Source organism: Triturus cristatus, chromosome 1_2 (assembly GCF_964204655.1).
Source record: "Triturus cristatus chromosome 1_2, aTriCri1.1, whole genome shotgun sequence".
NCBI classification, from domain to species: Eukaryota; Metazoa; Chordata; class Amphibia; order Caudata; family Salamandridae; genus Triturus; species Triturus cristatus.
This window is the reverse complement of record NC_140580.1, coordinates 883,074,149-883,096,853: the sequence shown is the minus strand read 5'-3', so window position 1 is coordinate 883,096,853 and position 22,705 is coordinate 883,074,149. Positions and strand designations below refer to the sequence as shown.

The following is a 22,705-nucleotide window of genomic DNA, read 5'->3' as shown; positions in this document are numbered from 1 at the left end:
AAGGATCTATGGGACGGGTAGACCGAAGGACCTACCAACCCCCACAGCAGTGGTTGAGACTAAACAGCAGGGAGTTTTGACCCTGAAGACTCCACTCTGCCCCCTCCTCTACAGGGGGTGGAAGGCCACAGAAAAATGGGATGTGCTTGGCATCTCAAAGTTGGGAGACATTTTGACAAGCCAAGGGATGGTGACCTCTGAAGACATCCAGACTCTGAACGAGCCGATAGGGAACCAATGCCTACGGTATATTCAGATAAGGAACCTACTACAGGGGATGTATGGACCCAGATACAGACAGCTCCCTGGAATATAGACTACTAGGAGCCACAATCCACTGCCACACTGTCTTGGTGCTCTGCATGACACTACTGCCCAACAGCTTCCCCCCGCTGGTGGCCACTGCGAGAAAACGACTAGGAGTTAGCAAGCTGCTACCCCAGAGGGGGACAATCGAACAGGGTTTAGGTCATCCAGCTCAAAACTCTACATAGAGCATACTACACTAGATCAAGGCTGTCTGCCACGGGTAGGACCACAACAAACAGCTCCCTCAGGGAATGCACTCAAGGGGGAAACACTCTTGCATAGGATATGGGACTGCCAGCAGATATGGCCATTTTGGAAAGGGTTGAAAGATACAAAATTAGCCAGAGATGAACGACTTGACCTGTATTCCAGAGTGGTGATTTGATATTGAGGGGGTACCAAATGTACATTTGTTTTCTTTATTGTAGGCAGGCGAATTGTGTGTATGTGTACATACACATACATATATACATATATATATACACACATATATATACACACATATATACACATATATATATACATATACATATATATATACATAACCTACTGGCGGTCGCCAGTAGGTAGTTCTAGTTAGGACCACGTTTCCATAGGAAATCCGCAACATTCTATTTTGAATAACTTTGGCGCCGGTTGACGAATCCTCGCAAATTTTTCAAAATAGGTGGGGCGCTACGCTCCGCTCCTACCCTGAAAGTCTCGGGGGGATTCGTCAAGCGGGGGCTGAGATATAAGGGGGGTCCCAAAACGCGTTTTTCCCATGCATTTTTCCATAGGACCTTTAGACACAGCTACAGCCCGAACGGCTGAACAGAATTACTTGAAATTTGGCAGAGAGGTAGTCCTCAGGTCAAGGAAGTGCCTTTTGTAGGTTTGGTGTAAATCTGTTCAGTAGATTGAGAAAATAGCCTTTAAATCAATATATATATATATATCTGAGCCAGCTTACGGTGCGCTTACGGTACGCTTACCGTACGCGTACGGTGGCGTGCGCGAGCGCGATTCTGATTGGCCCTTAGATCTTAGTAAACATTCGAATCGGTCAAAACCAGGAAGCGGCGGCCGCCATTTTCTCTCTCGCACTCTGAGGGGGGGAGCTGATAAACAAATGCCAAAAACATATAAAGGGGCTGTTTAGACAGCGCCCATGCACATAACCATGTTAGTTGAGTCTTCAAAGATCCCCCAAGGCAAAAAACGGTAATTTTTTATTTTTCGAAAATTTCGCCGATTACGCTTACCGTACGCTTACCGTACGCGTACGGTAAGAAATTATTTTTAAAAAAAAACCCACTCTCCACCCCGTGTGCAAATGGTGGCCGAAGGCCACCATTTGTGCATGGCATATAAGAGCACAGCATTTCCCCCAAAAATTTCAACAGATTACCTATCACAAGGAAGCGCATAATAGGTCCTCCATGTGCGCACGGCGCGCGAAGCGCATCGTGCGTACATGGCCCATCTAGCGTAACGTGGGCACGCGGTGCGCGTAGCGCACCGCGTGCCCACCGTGCGTGCACGGCACTAACTGCGTAAAGTGGGCGCGCGGTGCGCGAAGCGCACCGCGTGCTCACTGTGCACGGAACGAACTGCGTTAAGTGGGCGCGCACGCCACGAATGGCGTAAAGTAACTTAGCATTTAAAAAACCGTACAAATTCACTGAAGAAACCATAGGTTTCACACACGTTATAGTTAGGAATTAGCATTTAAAAAACCTTGCAAATTCACTGAAAAAAACCATAGGTTTCACACATGTTATAGTTAGCGGAAATTTTACTGATAAAAAACCAATGAAATTCCCCCGTTATAGTTAGTGCAGGAAACTATAACTCACGCGACCGCAATCTTCTGCTGATGACATATGTGTCTTTATGAAAAAAAAATATTTGTAATATATGTATAGCTAAAAATTTATGGAAGAAGACCTGGGCAAATAAGTGTCTAAATACAGTATTAGCATCAGCAGAGGATTGCGGTCGCGTGAGTTATAGTTTCCTGCACTAACTATAACGGGGGAATTCCATTGGTTTTTTATCAGTAAAATTTCCGCTAACTATAACATGTGTGAAACCTATGGTTTTTTCAGTGAATATATATATATACACACACACATATATATACATATATATATATATATATATATATATATATATATATATATATATATATATATATATATATATACACACACACATACATATACACACACACACATACATATACACACACACACATATATATACACACACACACAGTTTCACAAGTTGCCTTTAGTAGAATGCACTCCGAACAAGTCTTTCAAAAGCGCAGGAACAACTTCAGAGAAAGACAGATAAAACAATCATCGCATGCCTTGCCTGACGCGTTTCAGAGTAAATCTCCTTCCTCAGAGGCAGCATGCCAAGCCATGTTCATTCAGCAATCACTCCAACTGAAATAACATATATATATATATACATATACATATACATATACATATACAGCCCACTGGGGCTGAATGGTAAACAGTAAACATTTAACAATGTTTAGAATATGTTCGTAATATTTAGAAGGTAACACACCAAATCTAATTTTTTAGAACAATGTAACAATCACTTACAGTTGACGGTGTTTAACACATGGTGATAATGTGTATTTAATGCTTTATAGTTGTTCTTTACGTGATTGCATCATTAATGTGTCACTTACCTCAAGAACTCTTCTATGTCCTTCACTAACCTCATGTCACTAAGGCAACCACTTAACGTTTTGGCATAAAGGTTGAAAACTGAGATAGGACTGTAATTGAGTGAAAAAATTGGGAAAGTGAGCAAGGCGGACTCGTCCGCCGAAACGCGTCTTGGTTTGGACCGTTGTTGATGGAATAAATATCTTTGGAATCATCCCACGGTGTCAGTGCCTGTGCGTAATGTGCTAGCGGGTTTGGACTACATATACATATACATATACATATACACATACACATATACACATATATAATCTACTGGCGGTCGCCAGTAGATAGTTATAGTTACAACCTAGTTTCCATAGGAAATCTCAAAATTCTATTTTGAATAACTTTGGCGCCGGTTGACGAATCCTCGCAAAATTTTCAAAACTAATGGGGCACTCCGCTCAGCTCCTACCCTGAAAGTCTCAGGGTGATTCGTCAAGCGGGGGCCGAGAAAAGGGGGGGGGGTCCCAAAACGCGTTTTCCCCATGCATTTTTCCATAGGACCTTTAGACACAGCTACAGCCCGAACGGCTGAACAGAATTACGTGAAATTTGGCAGAGAGGTAGCCATAAGGTCAAGGAAGTGCCTTTTGGTGTAAATCTGTTCAGTATTTCCTGAGAAAATAGCATTTAAAAGCATATCAATATCTATACGCACGCACCGTGCGCGCACCCTGCTGTGCGCAATTCTGATTGGTTGTTAGATGTCGGTAAACATTCGAATCGGTCGAAACCAGGAAGTGTCGGCCGCCATTTTGTCTCTCGCAGTCTGAGGGGGTGAAAAAAAAAGGTGGAGAACGTGAAAAGGGGGCAGAGTGGACAGTTCCTGACACCCTAGCCTTGGTCAGGGGGTCACAGAAGGACCCCCAAGGGAGAATTTATTTTTTTTAAATCGCGAGGTGCGCGCACTGCGCGCGCACGTCACGCACTGCGAACCGTGGGTGCTCGGGGCGCGAAGTGAATTTGCAAGGTTTTTTAAATGCTAAGTCGTAACCATAACGTGTGTGAAACCTATGGTTTTTTCAGTGAATTTGTACGGTTTTTTAAATGCTAAGTTATGTATTTATAAATTTTTTTGTTTCAGGTTTTTCACCCTGCGCGCACCTCGCGATATATAATTATAAATAAAAGGGAGGGGTCCTGCAATGTTATGTACTTGTTTTATACTAAACCTAAATAAAACAGGTTTACAAGAAGAAAAAAAAAAAAATATACGGCTAACCAATCCCTTACGTTTCTAAAGTCCCTAATCCACATTTTCGGTATTGTGGGTTAGCCATTTGCAGCAGTTATATCCTGGTAGTCTTCAGTCTTTTCTCTCTAATCGGTTCCTTTGTAGTTCCCTTATTGGGAGTTGGAGTTAGCCAAAATTGGCTGAGATTTCCGTTTTCAAGATAGGATGAAAGTTTGAATAATGTAGGGTCTCATTCATCACCATAGTGAATATTCAAGTCTGAGAAAAATGGTGCCTGAACTGATTTAGTTGACTGAAGGGAAAAAACAAGTTACATACCTGTACACTGGGGCTCAGTAGTATTGATATATTTCATAGATTCACATGCTTGAATCCTCCCCGCCATCATGGTGGGAGTCGCACGGTATTTAAATAAGCAGTACTAAAAGAAGTACATTAGAAAACATTGTGACAGCAATTGGACTTGTTAACCAATTCTAATCCTTATAAAAGTCCCAAACTTCAGCCAATGAGGTATAAGCCCTGAGACCACAATCCCCTGCAGAGCCACCATACCGCAGATTGAGCACAAGTGTGAAGAAAAGACTAGTCATGAGATAAATTTTGGCCAGCCTAAATGGGGAGGTGGGCGGACAGGCCACATGTGTATTTATTAAATATCAAAACTGGAGAACCAGTGTACAGAAAAGTAACTTGTTTTTTCTCCGGTATGGACTTTCATAGATTCACATGCTTGAATCCAAGTAGCTAGCAGTACAAGATAACCAAAAGAAAAGCGCTTAAGGCAAGGATACTTAACCTCTAATAGGAGAGGCCAATAAGCCATTAATCAAAAGACAAAAACATGTAATCCATTGAGAAAATAAAAATATATATACATATATATAAATAAATAATCCTATATTATTTGCTTGTGGCTGTATATGCAACAGTGTTTAGTAAAAGTGCCTTGAGTAAATAAGGTGTATCTTAATGCAACAGGCACCGTAACACTGCTTGCCTAACCACCGAATCTCCTTTCCATGCGAAATCCAAACCGTGTCTGGTAAAAGTATAGGCATTCAACCATGTCGCTGCTCTGCAAGGACTGTATTCAATTGTTGGACACTTTACAGGTGGAAACACCCTGAAAAAGCCAGTCATGCATTCCTTTACTACTCTAAAGGACCAAACCGATATTTCTCCAGGCTTACTTCAATATCCAGAATTTGCGACAGAGTGCTCTCTAATAGACTAGTACGGCAATCCTGATCTTGCCAAGTGAAGCAATATGGCAATAGCTGATCTGGTGTAGATTGAAAATGATGTAGATTGTTGTTGACGCTCCAATGACAATCTCCTCCATTTTGCAAAACAATTTTTCTGGTGAAAGCTCTTGAGTGTTCTAGAATGGATCTGCATTCTTTAGTAATATTTAGGAATTTGAATTCCTGCTCATTAGGTGCCAAGCGGATAAATTCAGAGACATTAACTGCGGGTGTACCATCTGCCCTTTGTTCATGGAGATCAGATTGTGGATCAGTGGGAAGCGAATGTGCGGGGACAGACAATATCAGATGTTTCAAGAACCAATACTGTCTCGGCTATGCCAGAGCTATTAAAATCAGATGGCATGGATCTTAATTTTGCATTGGAATCTTGGGATGAGAGGGAACAGTGGAAATGCATAAGCAAACATCCCTGTCCATCTTAGTTGAAGAGCAGTGCGTGGGGAGGAATGCCTGTAAGCCTAGAAACACGGCCTGCAATTCCAGAAGGTTGATATGCATTTGTCTGTTGGGCTGTCCATTTTCTGTGAATTTCTATCTCCTGAAGAGGAGCACCCTCAATTCGTGAAGGGAAGCTTTGTAGCCATAATCTATTGGGGCATTGTGCCTCAAAGGAGTGGGCTGGAGATTTTTTTTGCTGTATTTCCCACCATGTCAGGGCTTCTTTCATTGCCGGGGTGATGACTGATATTGAAAAAGCCGTGAGCCTGGATCCACTGGACATCCAGTTGTTCCTGAAGCGGCCTCATATGCAAGCTGCAGTATGGAATCCGTGGGATGCACGAGGGTACCATTCCCAGCATGGCTCTGTACATCCTCATTGAAGCTGCCTTTTTTTTATTTGAGCAGTTCTATGCAAGATCTAGTGAATTTGTTCTGTTGTAGGGGAAGCCTTTACTATCTTGGTGTCCAGAACAGTCCCAAGGAACACCAACCATTGACTTGGGATGATTTTTCCATACTGATCTGCAGTCCCAGTGATTTGAAGAGCGGATGACAAGGCCATGAAGAGTTTTGTAGAATGGTATGTGCCTGCCCAACTAGCCGGTCTAGGTAGGGATAAACCTGGTGCCCCTGCTGTCTGAAGGCGGTGGCCATTGGCGCCATGTACTTTATGAACACTCTGGGTGCTGGTTGGAGGCTAGAAGTAGTTAGTACTTTGAACTGATAGTGGAACCCTGCCACCGCGAACTGTAGGAACAGGCAATGTTTGACGTGAATGTGACACTAGGTGTCTAAGATAGAGATGTCATAAAGTCCCCATTGTTGATCATTAATAGAATCTCTTGCAATGACAGCAGCCTGAAGGGCTGTTTTTTTTATATACTTGTTTAAGGAACTGAGATCCATGACCTGTCTCCATTTGCCACATTGCTTCTTTATTAGGAAGAAGTTTGAGTAGAAGCCCTTTCCACAGTGCTGGCTAGGAACTTCTATTGTCCCCTTTAAGAGAAGAAAGGAAATCTCCTGCGTTAATAGAGTTAGATGTGGAGGTTTGCTTGAGACAGGTGGGAGACCGGGAGGCTTTTGGACAAATTCTAAGGTGTGACCTTGATAAATAATATCCAACACCCAATTGTCCGTTGTTATATTGAGCCACTGATAACCAGGCAGGTAATGGACCTTTTGAGACTTGCGTTGGTACAAGGTGACTGGTGGAGCCGAAACGTCACCGATGACTGGCGTTTCTCCTGGGATTTTCCTCTTGTTGGAGGATGTCAGCGAGCAGATTGCTGCATGTAAGGAATGAGAAGAATGTTTTGGAGACTTGCTATATCCTATGTAATGCTCGAAAGGTATATGGCTTATTGAATACTGGTAAAGAGGTTGACCCAGAAAACACTTCTGGCAATGAGAATTCTCGAATGACTTCAGCTATGTTGGCCAGAGTTTACTTCAGTATAATTTATCTAGGGATGCTAGACCTCAATCCTATATGGGTAGTCACAAGTGACAATGTTGTTTGTCTCCTGTACATGCAAACTGGGTGCTCTTTAAGAAACTAAATAAGAAAGACACTGCTTTCAGTATGTAACCTGGTTATGAATAAAGTTTCAAAAAGGTAAGGTAAAACTTGCTCATTAGCTTCTCATGCAAAATGTACTGAGAGGCCTGGTTCCTCTGCAGCACACTTCTGAGAGCCTTGCCTATATAATCAGAAAGAATTAAGGGCCAACACAGCAGTCTTTTCCTTTCATACGCAAACTGCCAGACACTCACTTTGAGAAGTCAATATTCAAAACGGACATTTAATAACGGCATACGATCTTGTTTAGGGTCTATGCTTCACTTAGGATGCGTTCAGGTACGAATTAAAGAGGAAAACGAAAGAGTGCAGAGTGCCTCAATTCCCAACCCCTGCCCCATTCCACCACCACCCTCACATTGGGGTTAATCATTACTGAGAAAATGTATGTTTATTTTCACTGCAAGACAGTGTCGGAATTATCACTATTTGGTATCCCCTATACTGGTCCTGCTTTATTACCTACTTGGAGGGCTGAGGCTTGACATTAGCAGTACAAGCCATCACAAAGCTACCAATGCATATGCAGAAAAGTTAGAGCGCATTTCTAGGTAAGTCTTAGCTAGAGCCAAGGGTAAGGAGTGATGCAGTTTCTAATCTAGACCAACTGCTTAATCTGTTTGAATGACCACAGGTAATAGTTAAGCTAGGAGTGATTACATGAATCTAATCACTGTGGGCCCGATTTCAATGCATCTCTGGACTCTGCACCTGTGCATCTGCTTGCTCTAGCATTTTGCTACAAGTCTTATGGGCATGGTGCTTTGGAGTCTTGGCAACTCTGAAGCCTAGTGGTTCTTCTGTGAACCTTCTGCATTGCCCAGTATTTACTACCATGGCTTCCTTAGCTGCAGTAAACTTCTACTGCATAAAAGAAAGCAGGCAAGTGTGACTTAGACATACAAAAACTTAAGTGCTTTACACTGTTTGCGCTAAAGGCATCTGTTGAGCATTTGTCACATATACAGGGAAGGAATAAATATTGTGGCTGGGGGGAGAAGAGAGGAGAGGAAAGCACATTTTCAAAACACTACCAGGTCTAGATTTGGGGCAAGCAAATCACTTTGATATGGATATGCAAATTAAAATTGAAAGTCTCACCAAATTTTGAAAGGTAGCAACTCACTACAGTCACATTTGCTCGCGACAATCACTTATACAATCAAAGGAATATGCCGCCACTTGCAGGAGCCATAGTCAAAGCAGTTCCTTGTGTTTAAAGAAGGACCTACAATGGAGTCACCTTTCCAATTGGCTCACAGGCATGTGTTTTGAGCAAATGAAGGCAGAGGCCCTGCAGGAGAAGGATGCTGAAACGCTAAGGAAACTGCCGAAGGAGAATCGAGAGTATTATTGATCTAGGGAGTCCTAAGGTGACAATAAAACTTCAAACTGTAGTCACATCTCAGAGGCTGGAATAGCTTATTCTATGGAGAACATGTTAGAGACTTTAGAGGAATCCACCAATGCCTTAAGATGAAAATGTCACCACAATTCCAGGATCAGTCCCCAGGGTTGGAAACTATGGAAACCTTGTTCAGCCTAGAGCCAAATGTGGGAGGGTGGAGGAGGGCAGAATCAATGACATACTTTCCTCTGATTTGGTGCTATCCTCAATCAGGACATCGGATAGCCAGTAGAGCTCGCCACTTAAAGGGAACTCCACTGTGGGGAAAGGCTAGATGGCACATCCAGTTGCTACTTGGATGTGAGCCTGTGCTTTAATACCACGCTAAACTGTTGAAAAAAATATCTCCAATTCGCAAGTGGCCAATTCTCTAGAGGGATCGTGCCTCAAATGCAGCAACGACTAAGACCATGATTACAATATATAACAAACAAGTTTCTGCTGCTAAATAGCTAACAATCTATCTGCTCGCAGTCACGGTGCTCATTTGTTAGCAAAATGTAAGAAAATTCAGATTAGATTTATATAGCAACCAGTTATACCATCTAGTCGTATGCCAGACAAGCATCTTTTCTGGCAGTTTTAACATAATTCTTGAACTGGACACATGCAAAAATCCTTTGATTGCATTTCCTCTAAACATGTACTGCAGAAGACCTTTGGCAATGCTCATTACAATGGTTGCATATAGAACAGCGTAGCCTGGGCAAACAATACATGGTAGGGACCTATATGTGCAGGGAGCAAAGTAATTCATACACAATAATAAACCTCCATGACCCGCATTCACTACTGGTTAGTAAAAGTCCATTGTGTAGGTTTATTAAACTGCAAAGACAAAATACGGTAGCACAAGATAGTCACCCTCGAATAAATGTGTGCACTATACAATGTATTAAACAATACATTTTACCATCTTCCCAGAAAAAAGTAAGAAAACGCACCTCAAGTCATATTTAAATAAAGGCAGTATCGTGCAAGCTTTGCTCCAACACTATGCGTGTCCATATAACATTAAGATAGTTTAATACATACTCTAATTTGGTTCTTGAGTTGTTCCGCTTCCTGGCGTAACTGTTCTAGTTCACTCATTTTCCCACGCTAAAGATGTCCTTCACTGCCGCCGCCGAGACACTCAGATCTGAAATAAAGACTGTGTTTAGAATACAACTAAACATAAATCTGTGATGTATTAAAGTTTCATACTTGCATGCAAATGTAAAACAAACAAAACATTCAATCGAACAACAAAAAAAACAAATTTGAGCTGAAATTGGAATTCCTTTATAAGGAGAGTAAATCTTGCAGGAGAATTGGATAGTAAGAGGCCTGGTGCCCTGAGAAACAAGGGACTGCATGACGGACCAGAAGCATCTTTCCTGAGCAATTGCAGACGAAGTAGGAAGGTAAAAATCTTTGACCGGGACAAAAACGCTTGTTGCGTCCGACCTTCGCTCCATTGCAATCTGTAAAAATTGTGCTAAGTTCCAGTGCACCGCAAACTGTTTTTCAATGGTGCTTTACTGTTTCTAGGTGCCTTGTTGGCCTTAAAATCTCAAAAATGCATGTGGTTGCGCCTCTTGACCTATGGTCATATTGGTGACATTGTTTCTTTATTTTTCTTAAATTAGTTTGGGGATTTTGTGTGTTCCCTGGATTTTAAAATGATTGGTACGGTCTGAACTTAATACGTGCCTCCCTAAGGAGTGCTTGCTGTGTGTGCCATAGCTACCAGGGGTTGAACAGAAATCATTTAAGAACTGTTTTGACCTGGCTAAATTCTTTAGGTTGGTATTGGTGACTCCTCCTCCCCCTTCTAAATGAAGAACCCAATTTGACAATTGAAATGAAAAAAGTTCTAACGTGCAAAGTAATTTCAAATTACTTATAGGTCTTTAAGATAGTGATCAGAAGGCTTTTCCAGGAAAGCAGCGTCAGATCACAGAAGACTATAAACATGCAACTTTGAAATAACCGCAACAATAAAATGGAGGAGAAAACGCAAGATACAACTGATTGTATGTCAGGACCGGAGGCTTCGATTATGCTTCTCTCCGCTTTATTACAATACCAAATTTCCAGCACCCAGAAAAGCATCAAACTTCATCGTTTTCCAAGAGGAAAAGCAAGGAAAACCATCAATTTAACAGATACCAGAGAAAAAAAATAAAACCCGGGACTACAAATACCATAGTCCCAAGGGGCACAGTCCAAACAAGTCTTTAACAGTGTTCATGTCCTCTACATAGACCCTCCATCTTGGCTGTCCTTCCTCTCTTTGCTGCATCGCAGCCAGTTAACTGCTTTTTTCTTGTTTTGCATATTGCCACCATGGGTGCTTGTCTGGTAACTGGCAGCGCTTGAGGGAGGGTGTGTTGCGTATTGTGGTTGACTTTGTGTATGTAATGCCTTGCAGTTAAAATTGGCAGCTTTAAGGGTTTCACAGATTCCTTTTCGGGAGCGCTCCTTACCCAGCTGATGGCCATTCAACTCGCCATGCTTGATCAGACCGCTTGGGGCGCCCTCCCATCTCATTGCTCCCGCAGCACGGTCTCCTCATATGAGGAACCGCGCAGCGAGAGCCTTGTCCCCTGCTACCACCTCCCGCAGGGTCTGTATTTCCCACAGTTTGCACCATTGACTTTCAGAACGCTCCGGCAGGGGTCCGTATTGCGGTGTAACCGCGTTAATCGCCTGCGGGCAGTTTGTTGAGCACACGTGTGGGCGCGCTGGGAGGCGGTTGGGGGCCGGTCAGATTGCTGAGGGCCTCACGCACCTGGGGCCAGTGCTCACCTTTACTGCAGTTCTTTGTAGCTGCGTTGAAAAGTTGCAGTCCTCTGGTCTGCCCACATTCCCCTCTGGGACTCCCAGGGCCCCAAGGTTTCCACCTCTGTCACTGGTGATCTTTAGTAGCCTGATCTGCTGCTCCCTGGCTGTGGAAATGGAGCAGGATGATGTATATGTAGAGAAGAAGGTGGAGTACCTACCTTCTGATGCTTTCTTTGAGGCTGCGGATTCCTCGATTTATCGCTGTGTCAATGAGGTTGTGGGGCCCATGGAAAACCGCCTCTGAGAATACTGCGCAGGAGTGCGCCAAGTTGGCGCAAGCCCGTTTCGAGAGCCCGGTCGGTACTCCCAACCCAAGAAGAGTTGTCCTGAAGGGGACCCCGGGGGACGCGCAAGGGGTGTGGATAAGAATGCGTTTTAGCTAAAAAAAAAAAACACCTAAAAAAAAAGGCGCTCTGCAAGCGCTCAGACGGTCTCGGGAGCAGTGGCGCAAGGGGGTCTCTTTGGATACCATTTTGAAAAGGAATTGAGCAAGTTTGTGGCCACTTTTACCTCGCTGGACATGGCCCAGTCCAGTATAAAGAGGGTTTTCCAGCCCCGGGTCTCAAGGGGCCGGTCGTGGCAGGGGACGCGCGACTGGCAGTGGTGCAAAACACATTCCCAACAGGGGACAAAGCTCCAGGCGGTGACACTATAGCTCCAACGCCAGCTACTCCGAATTCAATCCCACCAGAGGGCAACGGTTCCGAGGCCGTGGAAACTTTAACAACGCTGGCGGCGGAAGTTCAAGCGGTAAGTGTTTTGCCAGCAGTGCACGTCTGTATCTGGGGTCGTTTAGCGGACTTTCAGGGCGCTTGGGCAAATAACACAACGGATGCTTGGGTCTTGCAGACTATACGGGGGTTTCACAGTTTTATGAAACCCCGCGCCAGCAGTGCCTCCCGCACCCCATTTCCGTCACGGATGCACTGCTAGTCGGAGAGGTCTCCGCGCTCTTTTGCAAAAGGAGCCATTTGTTGTTCGGCTTTGCATCCCCGCGGATTTTTAAGCAACTTCTTCTTGGTGAACAAGGTCAACAGGGGGCACCGTCCGGTCATCAACCTCAATGAGTTTAACGGGTGGTTGGTGTACAGACATTTCAAGATGGAGGGGATCCACCGCCTCCGGGATGATGTTGTTCCGTCCAATTTGACGGTGCGGTTGGACCTCAAGGACACGTACTTTGTGGTTCCCATTCATCCGCCGCATAGACTGTTTCCTGAAATTTTGCTGGCGGAGGCAGAGTTACGAGTTCACCGCCCTTCCGGTCTTTCTTCAGCACCCTGGTGCTTCACCAAGGTACTCCATACAGTAGTGGAGTTCCTCAGGGCATCCGTATGATTGTCTACCTAGACGACATCCCGATTATGGCACAGTGCCCCAGGAAGTAGTTGGTGTAGTTGCAGCAGACTGTCACTTTTGCAGGACCTGAGCTTCGTGATCAACGGAGACAAGTCAGTCCTCAGCCCAGTTGAGAACGTGACTTTTCTCGGGTTAGTCGTGGATTCGGTCAAAGCTTCCTTGAGCCTGCCATCCCGGAAAATGGATAAGATAAGATTCGGCACAAACTGCGCCAGACCATATCCAAGACTCACACCTCTCTCCGGCAGATTGCCCGGGTGGTGGGCCTTCTGTCCTCGTCCATCCAGGCAATATTCCCGGGTCCCTTGCATTATCAGGCTATGCAACGCTTGAAAGCGTATCACCTTCGGAGGGCGTGGTCCTATGACCAGTCGGTTCTCCTTACAACGGAGGTAAAGGACGAGATGGCATGGTGGCTCACCCACATGGAAGCGTGGAACAGCTGTGTGATTTTCAGGTCGGTCCCGGACCTAGTTATAGAGTCAGACGACAGCAGGTCAGGGTGGGGTGCCCTCTGCGGGGAGTTTTCCACAGGAAGCGCCTGGTCTTTAGATGAACAGGCGTAGCACAAATTGTCTGGAGCTCCTGGCTTGGTTCTTCGCTGTTCGGTGCTGGACCAAGGACCGGGTGCAGTCAAGTGTGATGTTAAAGATGGACAATGTCTCCGCGGTCCGGTACGTCAATCACTTGGGAGGGCCCCCGCTCCCATGCTTTGGCGAATCTGGCGAAAGATTTTTGGGAGTACTGCCTGGCTCATCATATCTCGGTGACAGCGGAGTATCTCCCGGGTCAGGCCAACCAGGTGTCGGATTGGCATTTGAGGCAGCTGGTCGATTCCAGTCAGTTGAAATTGGATCCAGGTCTTCAGGTGGCTGGCGAGTCTTTGGGGGCAGTTTACGATGGATCTCTTTGAATCTCACCTGGATCAGCAGCTCCCGCGCTTCTTCAGCTTGAGGCTGATCCCTTAGCAATAGCCACGGATGCGTTCCTGCAGGACTGGGGTCAGGAGAAAGGTTACGCCTTCCCCCCCCTTCACCATGATAGTACGGGCAGCGGCCCAGATTCACTGCCAGGGTGCGGAGCTGGTGATGGTGATGCAGTTTGGAGGTCCCAAGTTTGGTTTCTGGTTCTACTGGAACTTTCTTGGGATTTTCCAATCCTACTCCCCCCGTTTCCTCGGCTCCTGAGTTCGAGCGGGAAGCAACATCATCTAGTCACAGAGGAGTCTCTCCACCTCGTTGCATGGAGGCTTTCAAGCAGAGTTGGTCGCTCCCAGGTCTTTTGGGACCAACTGAGGAACTTTTATTCAAGGCCTGGGCTAGCAGTACCTCGAAGCGCTACCGCTCCGCCTGGGCGAAGTGGTTGCATTGGTGTCTTCGACAGAGACTGGATCCCATGGTCGCCCGAGTCGTTCCAGTCTTAAACTTTCTGGCGGAGTTGGCAACGGCCGGGTTGGCATATCGTTCTATTAACACAATTCGTGCCGTGATTTCAGCGGCACATTATTATTATTAATTAACATTTGATAGAGCACATGGCTACCCTTAGGCATCCCAGCGCTTATGACAGCAGGCAGTAAAGTATAGTTCACGCTCCGGTCTGGAACAGCCACAATTTTAGATGTTTCCGAAACGTTAGGTGATGGGTCATTGACTGGAGATCAATAGGCAGCATATTCCAATGCTTTGCAGCATTGTAGGCAAACATTCAGCCTCCAGCCCGTGCTCTTGATTTTCGGCACCGTCGCCAGGAACACCAGGAACATAGTCGCCGAGCGCAGACTTCGAGGGGAGATGGAAAGCTACAAGTTCGAGGTTGATTTTTGGGCCCCTACCCCAGAGTGTTTTATGTGCTATACATAATGACAAACATACGTTCCTTGATTGGTAGCCAGTGAAGTACTTTTAAGGCCGGTTTGGCTGTGTGCTTTAGGGATGTTGCGCTGCAGCCTGGCTGCGCAGTTCTGTACCACTTGTAATTTCCTTGTTGATGTCTTTGGAGCCCAAGTAAAGTGAATTTCCATAATCCAGCCGGGATAACACCAGTGCATGGACCATGATCCTGCGTGCTGATTCAGGAAGGAATGGAAGGATTTTTCGCATCTGCCTAATGATGCCGTAACAGGGTGCTGCTAATTGTACTGCTTGGTGGTCAAAGTTAAGCGACCTATACAGCCAAACACCCAAACTCTTAATCTTTTCCTTGGGCTTTGGCACCGGGCCCAAACACTTTGGCCAACTCCGGCCTGCCATGGCGCTCTGGCCGTTGCCCAGGACCATTAACTGCCCGGTAGAAGGGGCCCCTCTAGGGGAGCACCCTTTCGTTTGTAAGATCATGCAGGGCATTCGGCTTTCCTTGCCCCTGGAGCCGTGCTATTCCGTCTTATGGGACGTTAACCTGGTTTTAAATCTCTTCCTGTCCTGGCAACCAAATAAGTACCTTTCTCTGAACGAACTTTCAGCCAAATTAGCTATGCTTTTGTACCTAGTCTCTTGTAGGAGGGTGTCTGATGTGCACGCTTTGGACATCTCAGCGCAGGTTTTTTTTTCCTGGAAGGGGTAACGCTTATAGTGGGTTGCCAGACCAAAACTTACTCGGGTGATCTCTTATCCTGCTTTTGTGGAATTCTCAAAGTTGTGTGTTGTGCATTACCTCGAGGCTTATGAAGACCTTACTGAGGAATTCCGCCCTTCGGGCAAACTTCAACTTCTTATTGCCTTGCGTACACCGCATAGAGCAGTCTCCTCCCCCACTATAGCCCGGTGGGTGCGTTGGGTCATGCAAGAAACGGGTATTGACACAAAGCAGTATGGTACTCATTCAGCCAAAGGTGCAATGGCATCCAAGGCTTTTGATCTGGGAGCCCGGTTGGAGGACTTGATGCGGGCCGCTGATTGTTCCTCGGATTCAACCTTTAAGAAGTTTTACTTCAAACCAGTCTTGGAGGTCACTCAGTTGGTGGCAAGTAAGCTTTAAACTAGCGTAATCGGAGCCTGCGGTCCGGACATAGTATCAAAATTTGCCTAGCATTGTAACGGTAAGTTTCAACTCTATTAAGGACACGGACGCGAGGATTATCCCACCCGTAGCAAGATTTTGTGCGAACCCACCCGTATGTGCGCAAGTAAAGCGTTTCTTCAAAATTCATATTCGGTGCCTGGTTCGTTGCCCCAGTTACTGGGTTGTAGATTGGTTGTGCTGGTTGTTCTCGCACAGAAGGGTTGTTCATGGTGAGCCTTACGCTGTCTTGGTCTCTTCTAGGGAACGATGGTGCAAAACCGGGCCAGTAAGGATGTGGCGTGACTCAAGCGAAGAAAGAGGAAGGACAGCCAAGATGGAGGGTCTATGTAGAGGACATCAACACTGTTTAAGGACTTGTTTGGACTTTGCCCCCTGGGACTATGGGATTTGAAGTCCTAGTGGGAGTTTCTCAGGTTTCTGTTAAATTGATTGTTTGCATTTCCTCTTGGAAAAACCATGAAGTTTGATGCTTTTCTGGCTGCTCTAAATTTGGTATTGTAATAAAGCGAAGAGAGAAAAGCATAATCCTCGCCTCAGTGTCCTTAATAGAATTGAAACTCAGTTACAATGCTAGGCAAATTTTGATTCAGGCTGAGGTGCAAGCTAGCCTTTAGGAAATTACAGCCAGGAACTAATCCCTTTGTGCTCAGTGGAAACCTCAGCAACTGAATCCATGTATAATAAAGTTAACTGGCTTCCATGTCAGGAGTAACACTTTCAGCTTATCCTGGTTATCTACAAACCAGAATTTTTTCCTAAAATGTCAAAAGCAAAATTTCAAATCCCAGAATGCAATATGCTACCGGATAAAAATCTAAGGCTGGTAAACTGTATAGTAAGTAACACAGGGACACTTGGCAGCTCTAATCTCAAAACAAAAACGAGCTTCACTCCTCAAACTGTAGACCAATACATACTTGCTCTAAAAGTAAAGGACCTTTAAAAGATATAAAAAAAACTGTTAATCCAAATGCTGATGGAAAGGAAAAAGAGGCCACAAAAAAATGCACCCCTAAAACCTTTTAGGTGCAAAACAATGCCTCACCTTAAATTGCCAAAAACAAATACCCTAGGCACCACGAATATACAGTGTTACCCATCACTGCCTCCATGGTAAATACACAACTAAATTAAGTTTTTGTTTTAACTGAAATGACAAAACCCCTGGGTGATCGAGGGAAGAGTGAACAAACAGAAGAAGGCCAGCACACGGATGCACAGCTATCCAGATGTCAGTTGTAGTGATGAGCGGAAAACCAGTGACATGGGACATGACTTCAGCAGTGGTGGGTGATCTTCGGAGCAGCAGGAGATGCTCAGACCGGAGCAGTCAGACTTGCCTTTGGCGCACCCACTGTGCAAGGTCATGTTCGCATCCAACTAATAATTTTTTCTATACAAAGACGTGATCAAAGTACTTATGTGGAATGGTGAAGCTTTTCCATTCACAGAGAAGGCAATAGATTACGTCCAGTGGGTAATTCCCAGAAATAAAGATTATCTGGGAATTCTCCATTTAGTGTTCAGAGATAAGATGTGGGCTCAAAAGTCTTCAAGCACTTACTTCATAATCAAGGTAAAATCTTAGCTTTGCAAGCTTAAGCAGACACAAGAGCATAACTACATTATTCTCAGGTGGGAGAGTTACACGCTAAGGGACAGTGGCTAAAGTATCTGAAGAAAAAAAAACTAAAACTCTAGGATGCATATCCTCTTGTGCATAAGCACCGGCATTAAGGGTTTTATGCATGTGCTAGAACCTAGTCTTTATAGTGTCAAGATGCTCATTTGGGAGAGGCAGTGCGCTTAATAAGTACTCAATGGACAAGTTACTTACCTTCGGTAACTTCTTATCTGGTAGACATGATCTAGCTGCAGATTCCTTATCTTTGGACTTCCAGGCATCAGGCTGGATCTGAAAGACTTTTCATAGCAGTACCCCTGCGTGCCGGTAGGTGGCGTCTGTCAACTCCACGTGACTTAGTCAGCATGTTCGTCGTTGTGACGCCCGCATCAATACAACTGCCACTCAAGGACACGAACGTCGGTACTTTTCATGACTTTCCACTCCAGAAGCGCGTAGCCATGAAGTGACGGACCATGGTGTATTGAAAAACGAACAGCTAGGGCCCTGAAGGGGAACATGCCGGTAACTTAAAGCCAATTCCGCAGTGTGGGGAAGATGGGTGGGCCCATAAGGAATCTGCGGCTAGATCAGGTCTCTACCAGATAAGTTGTTACCAAAGGTAACAAACTTGTCCATCTGATAGAGACATCTAGCAGCAGTTTCCTTACCCAAGCAATACCATCCCCGGAAGGACAGCGGAACGGTTCTGATCAGAAAATCCTGTATAACAGTGACCAACAAGGCAGTCTCTGCGAACCTAGGAGTCCAGGCAGTATTGCCTGACGAACATGTACAGAGATGCCCACGTGGCAGCTTGGCAAATAACTGATACGGTAAGACCACACTGAACAGCCATGGTGGCAGCTTTTGCCCTGGTGGAATGTGCCCCAAGCCCTTCAGGAGGCTCCTTCGCCAGGGTGTAAAATGTTTATGCACAGGATAACCAACCGGGATATATTCCTCTTCTGGGCAGCACGGCCTCTTTCCGCCCACATACCCTATAAAGAGTTGGGCATCCACCCGGAATTCTTTTGTTCAATAAAGGCAGAACGACAACGCTCTTCTTGGGTCCAGATGGTGAAGACGTTCCTCTTCCTTTGAAGGATGTGGGTTTGCATATAAAGTGGGCAGGGTAACCAACTGTCCCAGATGGAAGGGTGTTTTCACCTTAGGAAGAAATGATACCCTAGTCTGGAGTACTACCTCATCAGGAAAGTTAGTCAGGTGAAGAGGCTTCGACGAAAGCGCTTACAGTTCGCAGACTCTCCTGGCAGAGGTTACCTATTTGGATCTTGATATCCGGGCTGAACAGGGCCAATTGAGAACGATGGTATATCAAAAAACCACTGATCGGAATTCCCTGTTACTGTTCAATTCTTTTCATCCACGGGCCCTCAGAGATAATTTGCCGGTGGGTCAATTCCTCCACTACAGGAGAAACTGTTCGTCCACAGCTGATTTTATGCAACAATCTGAGGGTCTGTGTGATAAATTGATTCAAAGACAATATCCTAAAAAGGTGGTAAAAAATGCGAGAAAATGAGCCTTGAACACACCACGCAGTGCTTTATTGGATAAGAATCAGAAATCAAAAAGTGACTGTCTACCAGTTGTTATGACATATGATCCGTTAGCAAGCAAACTTAGACAACTAATGTGTAAAAATTGGTATCTGCGGTCTACAGCAGATTTCAAGATGCGGCCCCCCAGGTTCGCATTTAAAAGAGCAGGCAACTTGAAGGATAAACTAGTGCACTCTCGTGCAAGAGTTGAACAAACCACATCTACATTACCTGCAGGCCATTACCCGTGTGGGTCATGCTCTGTATGTGGATTGACTTCCAAATATGATAGAGTAACATTGACGGATGGTAGAATATGGCATTTGACTCAGTTCACCAATTGTAACACAGCCAACGTTATTTATCATATCACGTGTAGATGCAGGCTGCATTACATAGGTTTGACTTCGAGGAAAGTCAAGATACGAATTCAGGAACATCTAAGCACTATTAGGATAGGGAAACGGACTACAAGATTCGTGCAGCATTTTGTTACTGAGAAACATTATGCTAGATCTTTGACTTGGACAGTATTGGAGAGAAGGGTGAGGTTTCAAATATGGATACATTACTAGCCAGTAAGGAAGCACGCTGGATTTTTTCTGAAAGAGTTGATAAAATCGGATTAAATGATTGGATTGAATGGAATAGAATTTCCCTGTGAGGCTGGTTGCTGTTTCTTTGTGTCAGCATGACCCTTCTATGGGCTTTGCAATGAGCCCAGTTGTGATTTAGAAAAAATGCTGCCTATTTATCACGATGGCACAGATAATTGGCGAGAGAGAGAGAGAGAGAGAGAGAGAGAGAGAGAGAGAGAGAGAGATCTCAATAAACTGTATTCCAAAGTTCATAGTGAAAAGTAATTTCCAATTCCAGAATTGGGGGGTCTGGTTTTAATTCCCTTCATGAGTTGAGATCTTGTTGAGTCCACTTGTGAACCTTTCTCCTATCCGTGAAAGGTTTGTCTGGGGCAATCAATAATATCATTTATATGAGGCAGACGGGTATGAATCACCCGGTAGATTGAAAAAACTATTTTTACACCAGCAAATGGGTACATTTTGAGGCTAGGATCTCCTGAGGGCCGGGTTTGTGCCCGTTAGTTGGAAAGGCATCGATTTACTGCTTATTACAACATGGCGCCTCCCGTTGCTCCATGCATCACGTGATTTTTTAGAAACTAACCTGCTTGCGTGAATGGTTTTTCTGGGGTAATCAATGATATCCTTTATATGAGGTGGATGGGTGTGAATCACCTGGTATATTGAAAATATCTTTTTGACACCAACAAATGGGTACATTTTGCGGGTAGGAACTCCTTATGGCCAGGTCTGCGCCCGTGTTTCTCTGGAAGGGCACTGAATACCTGCTCACTCCAAGATGGCGCTTCTCCTTGCTCCACACATCACGTGATTTTTTTAGAAACAAACGTACGTCACGTAGGAACCGGCGTGTATATTGGGTGGACGCGCAGGACTCCCGATGCGGCTGAGACTAAGCTCGGGACGCGAGTGTTTTGCGGTGAGACGTAATGGTGAGGAGTGATGTAGGAATGGGTACCTTTGCGTTTATGGCTAGAATGCACTTTAGTGTGAGCTGGGGCCACATGGTTGTCGTAGAACATTGCTTTGGAATAGAGTGTCCGATAAGAGTTTCTGGGACAGCGTTAGGCAGTGTAACTTGTACGAGTATATCCCGAAACAGATAACGGACACGAAGTTGAGATTGAATACACCTAGCCACCATGCCCGAGGAATAAAGGGGATGTTAAAATGTGAAACGCTCCCCGTGTCATTGACTGTCCCATACGTTCTTTGATACGTTTGTTAAATGGTTGGTTTCTGATTTGAATTAATTGCTCCACAGAATGCCCAAAGTACAAGAGGGCTTATGAAATACAGGATCACTGCAAAATTCACAGTGCCTGTTTGACACAGTGTCGAGCTGGTATGAAAAACCTTGGCTGACAACAGGTAATAATAACCTATGTGGTTGTTGTTTTTACACGTGTGAATGGATGAATATTGTGGCCATGAGGTATTCTGTTTTGGCGCTCAGTGCATAATGGCAAGAACCCTTTTCTTTTTTGCAGTCACAAATAGTTCACTGCAAGTGTGCTGATAAGGTGAATGAAGTCCTGTTGCCCTGAAGAAATTGCCATAAGAGTAAGGCAATGAAACATGTCGGCTTACCGGCTTTTTGTCTGTTAAAATACAGCACTATCTTTGAATTGACCCATGAACCAAGAATAAAATGATGGTGGCCATGGCTCTATCAATTTTAATTCGGGACTATGGTGTGTGATGTTCACATATTTTCACCTTTTTGATTATATTTTTTCTGGTATATTTGCCCAGTTTTTTTTTTTGCCCAAGGTAGTAACCTATGATGAGAAACGTGGCAGTACTGGTGATGATCTAACCAGTGTCAGCCCGCTGTGGTGTTGCGCACGTGAGGTTCTACCTTGTTCTGCACACATTTTACTGATATTCACGGTGTGGGCTGTGTATCCCTGTGATTGTTCAAAAAATCAATATGTGAAAAACCAGTATAGAGTGACTGCTACATTGGTTTAGGGTTCTTGCAGATTTTATATCAGTACAGACTCTGGTGAATTAGGAACCCACCTCACAAGTCTATATGGTGGGGAGTGGGTTAGAAGAAGTTAATTTGATACTTCTCAATTCCTTCTTTACACAGTGTAGAAAGTATTTCTGTACTAAGTAGATTGGGTCTATTTGTTGGAAAAAAAGGAGGTTATTGCCACCCAAAAAGCAGTTTTAATGGTAAGCAACCACAGAGAGCAGTTATGCAGTGGCTCAAATGGTGCACACATCAAGAAGATGAGCACCAAATTATGGTCCCACTGTGGCATGATAAAAGGTGAAGGAGGAAACAAATGGGTTAGCCCCTTCAAAAAATCTCTGCACAATAGGAGATTTGAATAAAGATAGCTAATCAGGCAGCCGGAAAAAACAGAAAGGACAAATGCTAGCCTTTCAAGCTGCCCAGAGCAGAGCCCTGCCGGGCCAAAGAAAGTATGAAGAGTAGTACTTGCGCAAGTAAGCAGAGAGAGGGTCAACAGACCGATCCGTACAACATTTCCAAAATTAGATACATCAGCAGGTGTATACCAATTTGGTTGAGGGACACCTGGGTGCCAAGATAACCTCACAGACTGCAGGAGGAAGGTCAAAAGCTGTCAACTGGCGCCACTCAATCTCCACGCAAGGAGGGAGAGAGTGGCCAGGTTCAGGTGGAGGACCCTCCAATGCTGCTGCAACAGAATATCCGCGTGAAGGAGCAGCCTGACCAGTGGATTGATGCTCATGTCCAGAAGCTCAGGATACCACACTCCCGTGCTCAGTCCAGAGCCACAAGAAT

General features: G+C 44.9%; 1 protein-coding gene across 2 annotated transcripts in view; it reads right to left on the bottom strand.

Annotated features, from left to right (window-relative positions):
- The window catches only part of GNB1 (G protein subunit beta 1), a 319,936-nt gene that overhangs the window by 177,099 nt on the left and 120,132 nt on the right, over window positions 1–22,705 (bottom strand). For both annotated transcript variants that reach the window (XM_085609355.1, XM_085609358.1), the window contains exon 2: window positions 9,959–10,064. In XM_085609355.1, coding sequence (XP_085465481.1) covers window positions 9,959–10,015 — 57 coding nt within the window. In that variant the 5' untranslated portion in view covers window positions 10,016–10,064. The remainder of the gene's footprint in view (window positions 1–9,958; window positions 10,065–22,705) is intronic.